This window comes from Python bivittatus, unplaced genomic scaffold (assembly GCF_059951505.1).
Source record: "Python bivittatus isolate LINGU-HERP-01145 unplaced genomic scaffold, Pbiv_v1 ctg000070_np1212, whole genome shotgun sequence".
Lineage (NCBI taxonomy): Eukaryota > Metazoa > Chordata > Lepidosauria > Squamata > Pythonidae > Python > Python bivittatus.
In genome coordinates this window covers 55,017,817-55,029,860 of record NW_028277034.1, presented here as the reverse complement: position 1 = coordinate 55,029,860, position 12,044 = coordinate 55,017,817, and the positions used below count along the sequence as shown (strand labels likewise).

Below are 12,044 nucleotides of genomic sequence, written 5' to 3'. Positions count from 1 at the left end.
ACCTATATGCACAGAGACCCACAGCCAGGTTCTGGTCCCCCCTCAGCCATGGCAGTTCTGTTGGGGACTTTGGGCCAACCCTTCTTTTCAACCCCAAGAGCCAGGGTGGTCGGTGCTGCACTAGGAGTGAGGAGACCCAGGTTCTGGTCCTCCCTCAGCCACAGAAGCTTCCTGGGGGTGACTTTGCCCCAGGCCCCCTCTTACCCAACTCACATGGCTATGCTTGGGAGGGGCATGTAAGAAAAGAGTAATTTATAACTCAATAGATATATTGTTGTTGTTGTTGTTTAGTCGTTAAGTCGTGTCCGACTCTTCGTGACCCCATGAACCATATTGCGCCAGGCCTTCCTGTCCTTCACTGCCTCCCTGAGTTTGCTCAGTTTCATGCTCAATAGATATATATAGAGAAAGAGAAAGGAAAACTGATTATCTTGGAGAGCTAAGGTGATACAGTGGTGAAGATGTCAGAATATACAGGCATTCTGAGTTACAACAGCTCATTACGAGGCAAGCCAATAAATTCCAAAGCTGAATCAGCAATTTACCAGAATAATAACCACTGGTGTTGCACACCAGCCATCATTTTTATTTTCTTCCTGGGTGTGTTTGGCACGCAGGGGGTGCTGGTTACAGAAACATGAATGGCAGAAGGTTGTTTGGTAGCCCTCCCTGCCAATCTTCCAGGCAAGGAACCTGGTGGACATCAGGTAAGATCTCTGGTTTAAGCCCATCCACAGCCATGGAACCCTGTGTGACTTTGGGCCAACCCCTCTCTCTCAGTCCAGACTATCTCATAAGGTTGTTGTTGGAAAAAACAGGAGGAGGGAGGGCTGTGCACACAAGGCAGAATAGAAACCCAATAAACCTATCTACCTGCTTCTCCTTAACTATTTGCCAATCTGCCATTTTTTATGGCCAAGGTGCTATCAGCTTGGTACCAGGAGACAGAGAAGTTCCTCACAGAGATCTTACATGGTGTCCACCAGGTTCCTTGCCCCCTTGACTTTTTACATTGGTTTTTATTTAAAAATGGAAGATTGGGGGGTGGGGGCTACCAAACAACCTTTTGCCATTCATGTTGTTATGACCAGCCCTCCCTGCATGCCAAACACGCCCAGGAAGAAAATAAAAATGATGGCTGGTGTGCAACAGTGGTTATTATTTTGGTGAAGTGTTGATTCTGCTTTGGAATCTATCTCCTTGCCTTGTAATGAGCTGTTGGAACTCAAACCGTGTGCAGCCGGTGGAAACAAGTGGTGCAAATTCCTTGTGTGGATGGTTGCTTAGAGAAAGATGCTGGCAACAGTAGTTGTGCATGCTGCAGTGTGTGTGTGTGTGTGTGTGTGTGTGTGTGTCTGGAAGGGGAAAGATGCTTTGTGTCTCTGAGAGGTAAATGACCCTGTCAGGACCCTGAATTTATCTGTCAAATTTAGACTCTGCTACAGGAAGAACATGCCGGGACGTAGGAGGAAAGGAATTTGCTGTATCTGAATGAGAAAGGTTTCTACATGCGGGAAGCTCTTCTTATGGGAAGTGAACGAAGTTCTACTTCAGCCAGAGTGACTTAAAAGTAGTAGCTGAGGTTGGACTTGAACTCCAGTCTCCCCAGTTAAGTTCAACCACTTGCTTGCGGTTCGAACAAAGAGATCCCCAAACCAGCACAGTCCACCACACTGGAGGCATGCCCACACGCTCAGAAAAAGCAAACATAAATAGGGTAGAAGGAGCAACCTATGGAAGAGGGGGGACCATGAGTATCTGTTCCAGAATTTTGAGAATGGGTAAGCTCTCTGATGGTCATTTTGTAGAGATATCCACACCCCAAAAAGCTGACTTCACATGGAACCAGAGAGTTTAATGAACATGAATATTTTAAGATGATTTTACCAATGTGCTTTTGGCGAGCGGACATGCTACTCCATATTTTATGACCGTTGGGATGAGAATGAGAGGAGATCAATGCTCTGGAAGTTCCCTCTTCAAACAGATTTTCCCAAACTGGACATTTATTCATATAGAGCATGGGCAGGAAAGGACAAACCCTCTCTATACACTGTAGCAGGGATCGCTTCTCCAAAAGGACCCTGTCATTCCTGGCCTGTTGTCTAGAGAGGTCTGCTCAAGGTCCAGCCCCTTTGGGGGGTGGGTCTGATCAGAAGGCAGGTCTTCTCTGTGGTGGCCCCCAGGCTTTCAGAACACCTTCCTTGGAAAGAAGAGCCTAGCTCTTAGGACTGAAAATCAAAAGGAACTGTATTTAGGCAGGCTTCTGAAGCTTAGTAGTGACCAGTCCGCTGCGGCTTCTTCTTGTATATGTTTTGGGAGAATTATTTACTCTCTGTTTGGGGGGTGGGGAACTTATAATGTTTTGTTGCATGGATTATTTTTATGATTTTGTACCATGTCCATGTGTGGTTTGATGATTTGGGCGGTGTAAATGTTCTAAATGGATTAATAAATAAATGCCATGGAGAATGGTGTCTTCAAGTAATATCTAATCTGAACTAAAGGATCCAGAGTACAATGACAATTATGAAGCCAAAGCTTTAAAGTTGATGAAAAACAGTCCAAAACAAAAAATCTTCTTGATCAAGAAAATCTGGTATGCAAACTAGGGGTCATCCATTGAGGTGCACAGGTAAGAGAGCAGAACCAATCATCTAGGCTGATATTCTGAATTAGAACAAAATAACAACACCCCAATATTTGTTGTTTCTAGCCCACTGGAAGCAACGATTCTGAAAAAACACTAGATTTCAGGATAGAAACACTTTAGTACAAGACAGCCTTATTGTTGAGCTGGTTCAGCCATTACTAACAGACACAGCTGCTAACTGCTAATTCATAACTGCTAACTGTAATATCCTGATGGAAGAAAATTAAATATAGCAGTTATTCCATACTTGCGGTGTTAAAGGCTTGTGAAGTAGCTAGTGCAGTTGTGACGTTGGTCTCCACAGTCATCAAGGTTTTATTTGTAGTTGTGACACTGGGAGGTGATTCTGTGGCATTGAGTGGAATGGCGGTGGGCCCAGAAGTGGGCAGAGTTTTGTGTGAGGTTGTGGCCACTCCCACGCTGGGCAACGTGATGGTTGTGGTGGTTGTGAATTCTGGCTCTTTCAGAGGGGTGTGGCTTTGTATCACCACCGGAGACACGGTTGGTGATGTGGCGTGCCTCTTCATTGAGCTTGTGGGCTTCGCACTACTTGACTGTGTACTGACAGTTTTCACTAAACTGGTGGACGAGGGACTCTCAGTCGACGGTTGTACTAGGAACAAAAGAATAAAATAAAAAAGGGCATTTCCAAGATATGCTGCTTTTATGAAAAGCTCCTCATTCTCCTTGCAAAGCCCCATTTAAAGGACAGATTTCCCAGGAAATCAACAGTCATTAAGCCAAAGAAGTAAGCAATGGAACATATCTTCAGTATTATGGTATTCACAATGTAGGACGCAAGATTAACTTGTGCAACCTTCCCAGAATTAGTGTCCTAATATTTATTACAGGTACTTAACTGCCTTCCAACCCATTCTCATCTTTCCTCAGAGTTTAGCTTGCTGCCCCAAATCTGGACACCATCCTAGTTTCCTGATGATGTCAAACTAAATGGCAGCTTTAAAATGTAAAGTGTGTGTAACCTTAAAATATAGTTAGTTTATAGCTTTTTGTGGCTATCCTATGATGCTCTTTTATTCCATTTATTGAAAGACAGTGATTCACATTCTGTGATACAAATAATTGACTTCTATTTCCGGCTTAGGTTTGCTCAGACAGCTCAGAGCATACACGCGTGTGTACATAAAACAGCAACTGTCTAATCCCCTTATCCTTAGAAGAACCAGGGCAAGAAGGAATTAAAACATCTGGCACTTCACATATTGTTTTAAAGATACAGACTTAAGTACATGCCTGCAAACACAGAGATATGGTAATGAAATCAAAGTATACCGATAGCCAAGAAGCTAGCCATACAGACATATGCCCAACAGGTCATGTTATATCTGCATTCAGCCAGCCTCCCAAAATGACACATGTATAACTCACCTGAAGTCATATTGGCAACACCTAGGTATGTTAAGCAGCTGCTGAATAGGATAACAAGGAAGCATATACCCATATTGGCCTGGGAGATAAAAAGAAAATCTTTGTTAGCAACCCAGGGAAAGTTACTCAGGAAGCACCAAATCATTAACACTGAACACAACATCTTAAAGGATATGGTTATAAAATGATCTTTAATATGAAAGGGACAGGAGAGCTGTTTTGCTGGAAACTTAGGACAGCCTGGAAGTCTATGGGTCGTCCTCGTTTAGGGACTGCAATTGGGACTGGCAACACAGTCATTAAGCAAAGTGGTTGCTAACTGAAAATCACATGATCGTGACTGTGCTTAAGGTTTTATTTCAGTTTTCCTTTACTTCTTGCTACTTCCTTCAGCTGAACTGGGGTTCTTTCTCTTTCTCTTTGAGGACAACTTGGTATGGGGTAAAGAAGCAAGTGAAAATAAGAGCAGAGGGATGCTGCGAAGGTCATAAATGTGAGAGCTGGTAGCTAAGTTTTTTTTTAGCACTGCCGTAACTTCAAATGGTCACAAAGTGAGGCAGTCACTAAACAAGGACAACCTGTATAGAGGCAGAGTTTAAGATTTCTACATGGGGTAACTTTAATTGTCCATCTGTGCTTGATATAAACTTACTGTGTGGCTTTAGGTATGTCTTGGGGCAATTGTCAAAGAGGTAAAGGGAGTGACAGCACAGCCATAACACGCATATGACATGGGCACACTTTGGGCTAATGAAGAGTTGTGACACAAGAACTGTAAAATCTTCCCTACTTTCCCTGTTTCTCAGCCTACCATTCAAAAGCTTTGTTCCTTCCTCAATAAGAGATGTTGTTCAACCACATTTTCTATCTAACCCAGACATGATATAGGTTTATAGCAGCTTCGTATGGATGTAGCATAAAATATATTGGCAATATGCAGACTGGTGCCCTCCAGTTATATTGCAACAGGTATTTCCAAAATTCCCAGCCAAGGTGGCCTACAAAGCAGGAATGTACCACCTCCTCTAGGAGCCCCATTTAACTTTTTGGAAGAGCAAGGGCCACAGTCCAGGCAGGTGATAACTAAGAGATACATATCGCGAAGCCAGAATTCCAGTGACAATCTGAGAAGGAACAATACTTTTAAGTCCATCATAAAATTATACATGTTTTTCTCACTGAGGAAACTCGGAGGGAGTACAGGGGTATAAAGCCAAGGTGTGGAAATCAATATCATTTATATATTTATTTGATTTACAGGCCACCCAACTTGTAAATGACTCTGGATGATTTACAACTAAAAAACAACAACATATAATACATGTAAGCTCTACTCCTGCCGTATGAGATTATGTTTTTTCTGCCTCATTGTAAATGTCATAAAAGATTTACCAGCTTGTTTCTTTAGAGAATGACCTGCCAGAATTTGCCAAAATGGCTGATTGTGATTAGATCTCCTGTGACGGCTGCTGGCACTCTACTTAGTTCGTACTTTGCTTCAGCTCCAACTTTGCTCAACTCTGGATATACAGTCAAGAATGAAATAATAAAGTCCTGGGCACATCACTCAACTTAAAAGCTCTACCAACTCAGAAGTAAAACTGTTTACAAGAGCAAAACTAGATGAATTTGAAATGTGTCTTTCAGAAGCAGATTACAGGGTTTGAAACAACCACTATGATCTGCTTCTGAAAGACACATTTCAAATACATCTAGTTTTGCTCTTGTAAATCTGTCTGTAGGTCTGGTTTTTGGGGTGTGTGGGATGTGTGTGGACCAACAGAGGAAATTTGGGATCTTTACAACACCAATTTCTCAGTTTATGCAGAATTAGCCTTCAATACTTTGATGCCTATTTTTTCCCCTACATCTAAGTTGACTTAGAAACATCACTTCTATGATTGACAGCATGACCAGATCTACTATCAAATTTCAGGAACATGAACTGCATTCATAGGTCTTCCAAAAAGCAAACAGATGTACAAACTTGCTTCAAGTCAATTCTCTAGCATCAATTCAGCGTCATTCCACAGCATAGTGGAAGAGCTCAGTTCATCATTCAGAAAAGACCTACAACCATTTGCTGCTCACGTTACAATCATTTATGTTTCCTTGCTCCTCTGGTGGATCTTCCTATCAGGAAACTCCTCAAACGGGATGATATCCAAAACTTTACTCTTAGACAGGCTCAAACACTCGAACCTTCCCAATACAATTTTGGAGGATTTTCTTACAACGTGTTACAAACTGCCTTTGAAACTTCTCAGGCCTGAAATGGGATGTGGGTGGAAGCTGTTTGAGACATTAAAAAAGTCCCTTGTTGCCATGCTTCTTTCAATCCAGGCCTTTTGTATACCAGAAACAAATACAATGCAGTCAACATACAGACAATCAGAGTTTTTTCAACTACAGAGGATTTGATACACTTTTCCTTACTTCTGTAGCTAATACCCATTTACTTGCCTTCATCTGAATGAATGGGGTGGTAGCAGTTTTATTGAAGTGAACTGGGGCAACTTAGCCATCCTTCTAGAAGGATTTTTCTTTGCATCTTTAGCAATCACTTTGCTACTCCACACTCATAGTAACACCTGGCAAAAATGATCAAATAGCTGAGTGCAATAAATGCAATGATGTGGGAAAGGAAGGGTACAGTGATATAATGGTCTTTGCCTATAAACAACAAGCAGAGTTACATCTCTGTGAAGGTCTGTTGTGCAATAAGCAAAACAGAAATAGGAGCTGCCCTTTAAACTGCTAAATTCTAGGTGAGGTGTTAATGTGTACCTATTTTAGACTGCAGAAACTACAAACCAAATATTATGGGTATACTATCCATTGGGTACCTAAATCTAGGTCTCTCCCCATGTCCTTACAAACATGTTTTCTTTTGAAAACTGTTCTTAATGGCCCTTTCCATAACACTTCTCATCAGAGACTTGATGCATTAATTGAAAAATAAACCAACTGGTGAACACTAGGGTGATATGTTATCACAGTATGTCTTGAATTTCAGCTAGCTGCAACAGCCAAAGTAAGAGAAAGGAAAATGAGCAATGTTCCTTTGAACATTGTGCAGTTTTTGGTGCTCTCTGAGCTTGGTTGTTTGCTTGGAGACATTTCATTACTCAACTAGGTAACATCATCATTGCAGTGCTGATGTTACCTAGTTGGGTTATCAACTGTCTGCAAGCAAACAGCCAAGCTCAGAGAGCACCAAGAACTCCACAGCTCAATCCTAAACTACAGATATTCTCTTCTACTGGAAACTTTAAAAACTGTGTACCTTAAGTCATGCAAATGTGCTTGATTCATGCAACGTATCTTGTCCTCCAGTGCTGGCTCCCCTTGTAGGTGAATGTTTTTCTTAAGTAACATTAATTCAAAGGTAGTTGTCCAAGTGAGTAATTAAGGGAACACCGAGCTCTTCATTTGCGTAGAAGCAAATGTTCTTCATGGTAGCATCTAAAATCCATTGCCTCAAGGTTGTTCTTTCCCAGTTCTTGCATAAGCAGCAATTTCTAGCATTAGCTGCCAAAATTACCTTCACTACTCACTAAAAAAAAATCTCACTATTATAGGTGGAGAATGAGGGAAATCGTATTATATTAAAAAAACAGGAACTTTATGGTTACACATTTCATTTAGAGTTATTTCTAAAGTCAGAGCTCTAGAAAGGAAGAGAAGCATGACTGCAGACAAAATGGGGGCCTGGATAAAAATTAGACACATGATTGCCATAAACCAAAGAGACACATGTCTGACATAACATGATAACTTGGTACAACTGAGATTTCTTCAAGAAGCTGTTGAGGTACTCCATTTTAAAAACCGAACCATTTAAATCTCACCCTAGAGCTATCTTTCCAGTTCCAAACAAACCCAAATCAAAATTAAGAGGTAACTAGAGTCATGCAATGTCCCTATTTAACATTTTACCAAGTTTTAAATATTTTCCTAGCCTCCACATCCGCTATATTCAAGAAGGTTCTTTCACTGGGACTTTGGAAGATAAATTGGGAACCAAGAACAGATAACTTCTCTCTCCTGTAGTTAAATACTATAACACAAGCCAAGTCCTCTGCCTCTGTCCAGCTCAGTGACTAATGGCCCAATGTGGTTTAACATTACATCAGTTTTCAACCTCAACAGCAGCATTTAAAGTATCCTCCTTGGTTTGAAAGCACACAAGGTGGGTATCATTCAGATGACCTGGGTGGAGGAAGATTGTACAGTCTAATAGAAGCCAACGTACTTTTTCAGATGTTCCTGCTGAGATTATAGGATTGATACAGAAATTTAGAACAGTGGCTGGGAAAATATATTCCAAATTTCAGAAGACTTGTTGCAAAGCTGCTGACAGAATGGGAATGAACATCTGTCAGAACCACCTAGTTTCTTGAACACTCTGAACAGCTTATTAATACAAAACTCTAGAGACCTCAGTCAAAAGTGGGACTACCCTTTCAACAGTGAAGGGCATAGTGGTGAAATCTCTTTGAAAGAATAAATGTTTTTGCTAGGTGAAGCTTCTTTCTCCCTGTATAATAGAGGGCAGCCATAACTGAAGGCTAACTTTTAATATGAAGGATTCAAAACATGACAGTAAACACATTGTATTTATAGTCACAGACTAGTCGCCTGCATCACATTATAGAAAAGCAAGAAAAAGCAAGAATTCTCAAACAGTATTGCACTACAGGGATATTTTCCTAACAAAAACAAAAACAAATATTACAGTTGTTCATTATACTTCTATATCGTTAAATCAGTAGAGACTATAAAACACTTGACCAAAAAATCTGAACTGGTAAGACAACCACAATAAATATAAACAAATTAAAACAACCCACAACTAATCAAAGTTACCACAATACAAGGATAAATCATAATGATAATGTAGGTGTAGGTGTATTGATCAAGCAGCACCATACCAATTGTTTTTAAGCAGTCACACTTCGCCACCTGCTAGAATTATCTGATGACCGAACGCAACTCAGCATGAACACATTCCCTCTTGATGCTCTCTTCCATTTTAGCAATTCAGAAACCGAGGGGAAATGTTTGTGATACTAACATACACACAGCTGTTGGGCGACTGCTGTATCCTGCAAACTCCCTAGAACATAGCTGACATCATGCCTCTTTATTACAAGCGGGAAAGGGCAAGGAGGAAAAACACAATCAATCTATTCCACAAGAAAGTCTTGGGGTTTTCTGGCTGGGTGACAATTACCAAGTTTGATCTGGAAATACCTTTATCTGGTTCCAGTTGCTAGAGGTGGAAATCAGTGCTTTTTACTAATGTTCCCTGGAACTCCAAGGTGGTGCCATGTTTGTTTGCCTGTCCGTCCATCCATCCATCCATCCATCCATCCATCCATCCATCCATCCATCCATCCATCATATTTATATGGCCACCCATCTCACAAAACATGACTCTTGGTGGTGTACAATAAAGTTTCTGTTCCAAAGAATTCTGAAATATCTCACCATCTTCTAAGAGAAGCTGGCATTATTTTTAACTGCAAATGGAAAAGGGGGAAGTGGGGCAGAGTGTGGTGTGGCTAAGGCCATTTACTCAGAATAGGTTACTATTACATTAATCTGCTTAAAGTCACCCAGAAAGCTTCATAGCTAGCTCTAGTCTGGAGAGCAATCAATGTATTATGGACCAGATTCACAGATTAAAAGCAAGTCAAGTCTCCTTTACTTTTTCAATTGTGTTTTTTTTTTCTGTGAGCTATTTTTGGGTGCCTCCATTTCCACCTATATGATGTGGATAAATATATGAGGATCTCCCTTTGCTCGGTCCTGCTGTCAGAACTAAATCAATGGATCTCTTCTTGATCCAAATATTTGGGGAGATTTCTGCTAACCCTGTCATGCACTCCTGTGTGCTGAAATAGACTGATGTAAATTCTCCACTTGAGTCTCTGTAGGTTAGAAATTAGCTTTGAGAAGTTGCCAGAAACCCATCCTTTTCCTCCCCCACCCTTCTTTCTGTAGTTAAAGCAGATAGGAATGACTCATCACTACTCTGGTTGGCGCTTTGAAAAAAGGAAAACCAGCATGTTTTTCTTTGGACATACAATAGTCTGACATTTCCAGATCATTTGCCTTTGTACCTAGGTTTATAACCTCATGCTGACTTCTACGCTTAATTTTAAAGCAAAGAGTGTTCTATCTAGGCCATTGATGACTGCAAACCTTTGCACTTGTAACCAGGTTTGCTCTAGATGGCAAGATCTAGTTACCATTCCTTTCTCTGCAGCACAATCGCCTGCGCCTGCCTCTACCTGAAAGGCTTAAAGGATTATGAACCTTAGGGTAAGAAATGGCTGAATGTTCCCAATAAACTGAATAGCAGGAGGCCTTGTGTGGCTGGCAAAAAATGCGTTTTGTCCTAAAGCATTCTGCCCCTTGAGACTCCCATCCCTGTATGACGATTGGTGCAAATGATGCGTAATGACTTTGAAAGCCACCCAAAGTTTGCAAACTTCACAGCCATCTGAGAAGGAAAAAGCCAAGCACAAGATAATATCTTCAGATAAAAGAACAGATATTCCTAGAAGTACATCAGAAAAAAAGGGAGGAATCTCCCTCTCTACAATTTGTGAAGTTTCAGCTACCTAGATTTCATTGAAATAGAAAGAAAAGCCTTTTGATGGTAAGATCTGAACATCAGTGGAAGGGTCCGCCTAGTTCTCCATCTCGGGAGGTTTCTGAGAAGAGGCTGAACCACTACCTTTCATGGATGACTTAAATGGTTTTCCTGCAAACTGCAGAAGGTTGGATTAAATGATCCTTGTGGCTCCTTCCAACCCTACCTTTCTATGTTTCTGACACACTTCAATCCACCTGAATCAACGGTTCCTAATACATTAAAGTATCACAAAAGAGAGTGCAAACTTCTGAGCAAGCCAAGATTCATAATCAAGCTAAATAAAAAACCAGTGAAAGGGGTGGATGGGGGAAAATAAAAAAGCTGGCCAGTATTCAAACCATAGAATCTAATTTAGTTTGATGACACAGAGATTCCATAGCTTCAGCCACAGACAGCTTTCCCTTCATCTGCACTTTCTCTATCTTCTGGCCTACTGAAAAGTTCTGGAAAATCTGACACACATTATTTATGACTTCTGAGATGCGCCAATAAAGATAGGGCCCTAAAATGAAGGACGACTTACGTGTTAGAAGAGAGGTGGAGTATGACCTTCAGCCCATATACTAAATCTGGCCTACTAGGTTATCTCATCTGGCACAGGCAACCTTGACAAGGTTCCTCACTGGTGCAAATTGTGTTTTCTCTGTACTTTGTCCACCCCTTTTCTCTTTGAGATAATGCAGAGCTGATGATGGAAGGGAGAACTGTTCACTCTTCCCAGGGAGAAACTGTAGCTTCACACTTTGGGGAAAGTTCAGGGAGAAAATGGCCTTGGGTAACTAGTGTTTGAAGGCAGTCCCAACCAGTGCTTTGGGAGACATCATGAGATAAATAAAGCTCATGGCTGGGGAAGAGATCCTTCCAAAGATTTCTGATGACTGGTGGATTGAGGCTGTAGAGAAATTGCATAAATAAAAATAACTAATATAAATATGTGGGTAAGATCTAGATCTAGAGAAGGTTCCAACTCTAAGTCTTGCTGTAAAAGAAGCTTTTACAACAAAGCTATGGTGTTCATCTGATATATGTTTCTACTGGATGACAACTACAGGTAGTCCTTTCTTATCAACCACAATAGGGATCAGAAAATTGGTTGTTAAGCAGGGCGGTCATTACGCAAGTCATCACATGACCAGACCCAATTTTACGACCATTTTCATAATGGTCATTTTCACAATGGCCATTAAGTGAATCCAGCTTCCCCAATGGACATTTTTTGCCAGAATTCACTTAATGACTACAGTGATTCGCTTAACGACCATTGTAAAAAAGGTCACAAATTGCAATCATGTGACCATGGGGGTGGTGCGACAGTTTGCTATGGTTTTAAGTGCA

General features: G+C 41.0%; 1 protein-coding gene across 3 annotated transcripts in view; it reads right to left on the bottom strand.

Moving 5' to 3' along the window:
* Positions 1 to 12,044, bottom strand: part of PTPRA (protein tyrosine phosphatase receptor type A) — a 142,715-nt gene that overhangs the window by 37,241 nt on the left and 93,430 nt on the right. For all 3 annotated transcript variants that reach the window (XM_088133201.1, XM_088133200.1, XM_088133199.1), the window contains 2 exons: positions 4,043 to 4,121; positions 2,901 to 3,266 (listed from right to left, as the gene is read on the bottom strand). In XM_088133201.1, the coding sequence (XP_087989327.1) occupies positions 2,901 to 3,266; positions 4,043 to 4,115 (439 nt within the window). In that variant the 5' untranslated portion in view covers positions 4,116 to 4,121. The remainder of the gene's footprint in view (positions 1 to 2,900; positions 3,267 to 4,042; positions 4,122 to 12,044) is intronic.